General features: G+C 41.1%; 1 protein-coding gene across 1 annotated transcript; it reads right to left on the bottom strand.

Moving 5' to 3' along the window:
• Positions 1-901: 901 nt before the first annotated feature.
• On the bottom strand, positions 902-5684 carry CHGB (chromogranin B (secretogranin 1); the record flags this gene model as incomplete). Its single annotated transcript, XM_009080102.1, has 3 exons — positions 902-985; positions 2158-3908; positions 5591-5684. Coding segments are annotated over 3 exons (1929 nt in total), but the record flags the coding sequence as incomplete, so codon positions are not given.
• Positions 5685-7851: the final 2167 nt, after the last annotated feature.

The following is a 7851-nucleotide window of genomic DNA, read 5'->3' as shown; positions in this document are numbered from 1 at the left end:
ATGGGTTCTTCCACACTTCCCTCCCTCCCTCATGTAAGGCTTAGCAGCATTTATTACTCAGAATCCACCCTGCCCCCAGCTTGCTGGCTGCCAAGGAACTTGTCCTGTGCAGGATTAGCCCTATTCAGTGCCGCAGATGGGTGCTGAAACACCTGTCCCACCACTGGATGCCTGCAGTAGGCAGAAAGAATATGATAGAAAACTCTGTTCTGTACATGATTAAATTAATGGGGCTACTTAGTCCAAATAAGTGGCAAAAACAATCCACAATATATAATTCTGAAGCTCCATGTGCTTTTCAAATTAACAAGCATCCATTTCGTGTTGCAACCACTTTGCTTCTTTAATGACTAATTTCCAGAACTAAACAATGCACCGTTATTTCCTGAGTTACTTGGATCAAATTAATTGGCATTCCCTCTTACCTCTTGTGTTCATGCTAACTGGCAAAGAAAAGGCACAGATAGATAGGCTTCTTGTAACTTCTTAAAAACATTGGTGTCAATGTTTTACACACAATCTATCCACCTGATACAGCTTTGAAATAACCCAAATTTGAAATAACATCAAATAAGCAAGGAGAAGTTTGGTCCAAGATCAATAGATTTTATTATTGCAAACTCAGACAAATGTGTTTCTAAAGAACACTAACACAATTATTTCCAAAAGCATATTAAAAATATCTGCCCACATGAGAGGTTATAATACTAAAATTCATGCCATTCAGATCTCAATAGCATAACAGCAACTTAAAAACATTTTCAGCTGTATAAATCACTACACTATAGTGGACAGTAAAATATTTCCTGGTTTTAGGGTGAACGACCAGTGCCAGTGAATTTAGCACAAAACACAGGTAGTGTGAGTACAGCTACACCTGGCTCTGAAACACCAAACATTTTCAGCCTCTTCTGAGGTTATTAAACTTCTCTGCTATTTTCTGCAGCTCCAAATCCATAATGGCCAGGTTTTCCAGTGCTTTTTCCTGTGAAAACAAAGAGCATTTTACACAGCAAATAATGCTGGCAAATGTTTTCCATGAAAATGAGAGAAAAGTCCATTTCTAAAACACATTATTTCCTGCTACTTAACCAATCCCCGGGCAGACTGCTGGGCTGAGAGGTGTTAACACCAGTGCCCCACACACTTTGGAGATTTGTGCAGTTTCCTGCTTTTGACCAAACTGGGGCTGGGGAAGCATCAAAATACTCATTCTGAGAGCTGCTTCTAATTACAGACTAATCTTTTTGTATTTAAAGCACCACTATCTAGTGGTGACCTCCTCCTGTCTCATACCTGCCCCCTGCAGTGTGCAGCCCCTTTTGCTCAGGTGAAGGTGGCTACAACCTTACAATCACAGTGGGTCAGGATAATGAAACAAACACAGAACATCTTCACCATAACAGATACTAGGAGAAGCTTTATGCAGCCAGTTCTTGTTTATTATGATGACTTTCTCACACCGTTTAACACCCATATTGTTAGTATTATGCCTCCTCTGCTCCCAGCACGGCTTTGTGCAACAGATAGATATGGTGACACACATAAGGAGTATCTAGTTGATATGTGTAGACTCAGTTTTCCTGGATACTGAAGCAGAACAGGAAGTCAAATAAAAAAAAATTAAATAAATAAATAAAGATTCACATAGGTGTAAGCAATATGCACAAATTTTGCTTATAAGTGCAAGCCAGGTTCTGCTCTGCAATTACAGCTGGGAACTTAATGGACAACTGATTTCACTCTAAACATCGAACTTACTTTTCAGCTAAATATTTTAAATAATCTGACAGACCAAGTGGTACTTGTCAGTTACCTCTCTGCTCCTGCTGCAACTGGCATCTTTATTAGTTTGTAAGATCCTAGAGGGAGAGGTAGGGCCCAAAGAGGAAGAAAATCTCTTTTTGCTTCATGTCTTGTAGCAGACAGAAGCTAATGTCTTTATTTTACAAACTGTGCTGTGGGATAGTTCACCAAATACAAAGTTCCACCATTCAAATAAAGCAGATTTTTAAATCACTGAAGATCTGATTCTCAGTGTGACTTAATCTTGTGGTTTTTCATGCAGAATTTACCAGCTGCTTTGGGAATGGATTTAGAAGTGTGCATTTGAAGTCAGCTTCCCCCAGCTGTTCACAGAAACACCTATACACATACCTTGTCTTCTGTCAGAGGCCTCTGGCTTAGACTTCTTCTGTCATTGTCAATTAAGTAACGTTTTTCCAGGTCTTCTTCGGAACTGTACAACTCTGGGAATTCAGCTGATTTCTTCCTGTAATTCAGAAGTTGTGCAAGTTGATCCATCTTGTTGTTTTGCCTCTTCATATCATATCTGCTTATTTTGCCAAGATTCCTCTTCTTGGTGTGTCTGTGTTTCAGAGCACTTAGGATTTGTTTTTCCTCCCACCAGTCATAGTTGTTATATTCAGGAAAAAGGATCTTCTCATTCAAGGTGGGCTTGCCTTCCTCTTTGCCCGCCAGAAGCTGTTCTCTTGCACTGTCCCTTTTCTCAAAGAGCTGGCTTTTCCACCATTGCAGTGGGTAGAAAGGGCTGTAGGTTCTCTTATTCTCCACAGGGAGGGGGCTTATGTGCTCTTCCCTCTCTGCATATCTTTCCTTCTCTTCATTTTCCACCTGATCACTGCTGTGATGCTTTTCTACTTCCTTGTCCTCCTCCTCCTCCTCACTGTTGCTGGGGTAGTGCCGCTGCTCTACATTGTCATCAATGCTGTAGTGCCTTCTGGCCTGTCCTTTGTCCTCTCCAGCATATGCTTTCTGTGACCCTTCCTCTTCATTGTTCCATAAGTGGTATCTCCCTCCAGCATGATGCTGCTTCTCCTTGCTGTCACTGCGAAGATACCTGTCCAGATCTTCCTCACGTTCATCTGCAGGATACATTCTTCCCTCAGAATGGTGCCTCCTTCCCTCATGTGATCCATCATAATGTCTCCTCCTCTCCTCATGCAATTTCTCATTACTTTCTTCACTGTGCTGATGCCTCTTTTCTTCATGGCTCTCTTCACTCTGATGCCACCTGTCTCGATAGTCTTCACTTCCCTGGTCTGCAAGCCTCGTCTTCACCTCCTCAGTCCCATGCCTCCCATGATAACCACTCTCCTCCTCACGCTGTTGCTCAGACTCTTCATGATGTTTCTGATGGCGGTTCCACTGATCCCAGAGATAGGCCTCCTCTGTGTCTGATTCCTTAGCTAATTCCTCTTTTTCACCACTGTGGCCCCTCTTCTCTTCATAGGAGTCACCCACTCTGTGCTTCTCATGATAATGTCTGGGTTTGTAGGGTTGCTTTTCCTCCTTTGTTTCTTCACTCTCATCAGATTCTTTATGCTCTTTCTGACTGGACAAATCCTGCTCTTTAGACTGATGGTGGTATTTTTCACTTCTTTCTTCCTCTGCCTCTCCCTCTTCAGTTTCATGAATTTGTTTGTAAGGGTTCTGCATTTCCTCCTCCAAGTGCCAGTGGCCCATGGGGTGGTGATCATTCCCATCACGGAATTCCTCTGTGTTCGTGCCTGCAGAGTGCAACTTCTTGTTGCGAATATCATGCTCTACATTTCCATCACAACACTTATTCTCTTTGCTTTCTTCTTCACTGTGGTAGTTCTTCTTGTCTGCTGTTCCAATTTCCTGAGAGTGTTTTTGTTCTTCTGTGTGAAGTCTCTCATCTTGAATAGGGCTGTGGTGTCCAGCCTCCCCTTCCTTGCTTTTACCATCCTCATGAACAAGTTTCTCCCCATCACTTCCTTTCACATACTTTTTAGGTTCCCCTTCTGCCTGACTTTGTTCTTTCTCCATGCTCCCAGCATGATGTTTTTCAGTCTCTGCTGCATCTTTCAAATACCTTGCTTCAAGTTGTTCGTTTTCACTTCTCTCTCTGTCATTTCTACCACCTATAATAACATAAGCAGCATAATGGAGTAATCCAACTCTCCACTGAAGCATTATTTCAGTGTAAAAAGACAACTGACTTCCCAAAGAACATTTGGACAGAATTGATCTTTTAATTCTACTTTTAAAATCAGTAATTTGCTAATATTTTGCACGTTTGCCTGGAAAAAGATTAACTAACTTTCATTTAGTTAGGTATTTTAAAAGTTCTCCTGAAATTTCCCGAATAATTTTCCTCTTTGGCATTTTTATTTATTTGTGGTCACATTTTTAGTATTGAATTTAATTAACTTTCATTCCCACTAAAAATCTATGGAATCTGGAGTTGTGTTTGGTTCTTTGAATGTCAGGCCTTATCCATCACCTATGCTTATTCACAAAGAAAAGACAACCATCTATTTCAAGCAACTGAAAAATACTGGGGGTATTTAGAAAACTTTAAGAAGTTCTAAATTGATTGAAACAAATATTAAAGAAATCTGTTGCTTTGCAATAGTTATGTTTAATCAAATCATGTTCCTTCCACTATTTCCAAAATGCTAAATAAAAGTCTGACCACAACGGTAACAACATATTTCTCCTTCACTTGAGTCTAAGTAACGTCAGAAAAAATCACAAATCCTCAAAGTTTTCCAACAATAGCTGCATACATTTAAAAATGGCTCATTATTTCTGAAAATCATCTGATACTCTTGGAGATCTAATGGCAAAAATATGGTGCTTACCCTCTCTTTCCAGTAACTGTTCATTTTCCAAAACATGACAAACATACAGTTGTTGGATTTTTTCTGAAATTAACAGTGTCATAAATAAAGCTTGGTGCCTGATGGCATTCAGCATCTCCTAGCAATCTGGGGCTGAGTTAGGTACAAATACATATACTCCCAAAGCCCAAACCCTGACCTATTCTGGTGATGGTGTGAGGGCCCATGCATTATTCCCTTTATTAAAAAAAGGAGAAGACAGATGGGTTTCACTATTGCTTCTTGCTGGCAGTTAAGTTCCAGAGCCTTTTTATTGTTTTGTAATCAAATAAGTATTTGGGCAGAAAAGATGTGTGTTCTGTAGTTTGGCACAGACTTAAAACACATTTCACTACAGGACAGTAAACAGGTATGCAAACAGGCTGACACCTCACCATCAAGGCAGCTCAGCACCATGATGTACGAATACGCTCATCTGAAATGAGCACTCTTCCTGGGAACTTTTGGCACACATCTCCAGACCTCCAGAATCAGTACCACGAGCTTCACTGTTTCTGGGCTGAGCAAGACTCCCTTCTCCTGAGCTGGGTGCAGATTCAGTTGCCTTATTGATTGGAATTGTTGCATTAATTTGATTGGAAGACCGTTCCTACCCTCTGGAATGCATTCAGCATGTGGTCCAAACATGGTCACATTTGTTGACTTCTCAGGCAACCTTCAGAGCTTGTCAAGTTCTCTCAGACTCCCCATGTGGTTAATGTAGAGACCCACAAGAGTTAGCCAAGAATCCCTGACAATTACCAGGTCAGGCTGTTTGTTCTTTTAGAGAGACAGACTAAACAGAAGGAAATCAGAATTTTGATATTGAAATTCAGAAGTACCAATTTCACAAGGACTGAAATACCAATTCACCAGCTTCAACAGAAGAGAGAAACCATCTACCAAATTCCTTTCAAAAGTTCAGATAATGTTGTACTTACTCTTCTTCAAGATTTCTTTGCATTCAGGATTAATTGGTGGTGCATTTGGCTTAGCCAGAGCATTGGACAGAACTTCCACTATGCACCAGGTTACCTATAAGAAACAAAATAAGAGAAAAAGTTCTCATGGCAAAAATGGAAATCTTACTTCTGTTAGTGAGAAAACCTAGTTTAGAATTAGAGTTCAGTCTATACTTAATGAGTTTTGAGTAATCCCCACATCTAACATAACTTTCTGTGCATTTAGGCATCAACTGCTTTGCTCCTCACTCCCACATCAATAAAATGAGTAGGCATAAGCTCTTTTTATCTCCTCCCTTTTGTTTGCACAGGTAAGAGGCTCCTTTTGTGCCTTTTTAAATATTAAACACCCTATTCAGTACAAAGGAGAGTCAAACAACATGAGGTAACAGCACCCTGCCAAAAAAACCCAAAACAAACTCAAACCCAACACACATCCAAAGGATGTGGATCATCCTGCAGGATCAGTCCAGATGAGGGTGCTGCAAAACTGCAAAGGTAATTTGGATTGCAAATAAACTAAAACTACCTTTACATCCTCTGTATGTGATATGCTCCAAGCTGTAAGCCTTGCCTCTTTTTTAGCACTTAGCATTCAACTGGATAGTCTTCTGGAAGCAGAGGAAATTGATTGATTTAGGAAAGTCACACAACCTACTCTAATCCTAAATGCTAGTGAAGTAGTTCTTCTGTATAATGTGATTTCCAAGTGTTGAAGTTGTTGGGTGTGAGCAAGTGGGTACAAGAAGTTCAGGTTGATAATGTGGGTGGCTGACTGGGAGGAGACAATAAAACACTTATAGAGCCATTTGTCTTTTAATTATTTTTAGTTATTATCAGGTGTTTATTAATCTAAATGATCACACTAACAACCAGTGCAGAGGGTCAGGTGTCAGGTTACAAGGTCTGAGAGCATCACACAGGTTAAGAGTCTCTTTCCAAGGCAGATGAGAGGACTACATTAGAAAGTGCATTACATAACTGGTAAATTGTAGATATTTCATCTTTCTTCAAAATTGCTATTTCACTTTTTACAGTACAATAACACATACTATCAAATAACATTTCAGATAATTTTTTCAGGCAGCTGTACAATGCAGAGTTTCAGAAGTAACACACTGACACAAGAAGCCAGCTTCCATTTCCATCAAATGCAGCTATCCTGTCTTCTGACATCTAAAGAGACTCCTGAGATCCACATCACCAATCATCTCTTGTGGGATCTGTAGGAGCTGTGGGAGCTGACAGCTGGTCTGAAGGCCTTGCAGACTTCAACCTTGAGCCTATCATCATGTACCCTTGAATGGTTGCAGCAGCTAGAGGGAGGCACGAAGGAGGCATGCTTACCAGAAGAAAAGATGAACAAGAGCCAAAAGAAGAGAAAGCCTTTTTGTCTTACAAGAGGATAAATGAAATGTGAGCTTATGTCATTTGTAGCCAATGACAGGTTGCTTGTAACATGTTATATCCAATGGACAAAAGACACGCTTTATGTAAAAAGGTATAAAACCAGCTAACTTGCAATAAAGAAAAGAAGCATTTGCCTTTCACTATTATTCCTGTGGATTTATTTATGCTGTGTGTCCATCTCAACCGCGACATTTGGTGACCCCGATGTGATACTGGATCGTGATCCTGATGACCATCCCTGAGGGCTGCAGGGCGATGTGCAGCGGAGACGGGGCCCAGTGAAGCATTGAGCAGAGGAATCTGCATTGGTCTGGACCGACTTTGCCACCCTGGATAAGGTGAGCCACTGGGGACTAGCCACTGGTTAAAGATGGGAAATAACCTGACCAGTGTAGAACAAACTGTATTGGGCACATGGAAGGCTCTTTTAAAGTGCAAGGGCATTAAAATGACAGACTTTGTCCTACGCAGTGTGCTCATATGGACGAAGGCTCAAGATTTTCCCGCAGATGCGAGTGTTGCTTTTAGCGTACGAGCCTGGAAAGACTTGGGGGATAAGATGTGGGATGCATCTTCGTGAGGGGACAAGCATGCAGCAGAGTTAGCCACTACATGGAGATTGTCGTATGAAACGTTGAAAGAATGGAAGGCAGAGCAGGACAAGCACGAACAAGATTGTCCAGGGAAAGAACAGGTAGTGAATAATGAGGACACTGAGATGGGTGGAGAACCCTCTGGAGAACCCTCAGGGGTGTTCCCCACCTATCTGTCTCCTAAAAACTACCAGCCACCTTCCTATCCCTCTCCGAAGGATTTTATTGAGCCTATTT

The sequence above is a fragment of the Acanthisitta chloris genome, unplaced genomic scaffold (assembly GCF_000695815.1).
Source record: "Acanthisitta chloris isolate BGI_N310 unplaced genomic scaffold, ASM69581v1 scaffold8098, whole genome shotgun sequence".
Lineage (NCBI taxonomy): Eukaryota > Metazoa > Chordata > Aves > Passeriformes > Acanthisittidae > Acanthisitta > Acanthisitta chloris.
The sequence above is the reverse complement of the archived record's forward strand: the minus strand, read 5'-3'. Positions and strand labels throughout refer to the sequence as shown.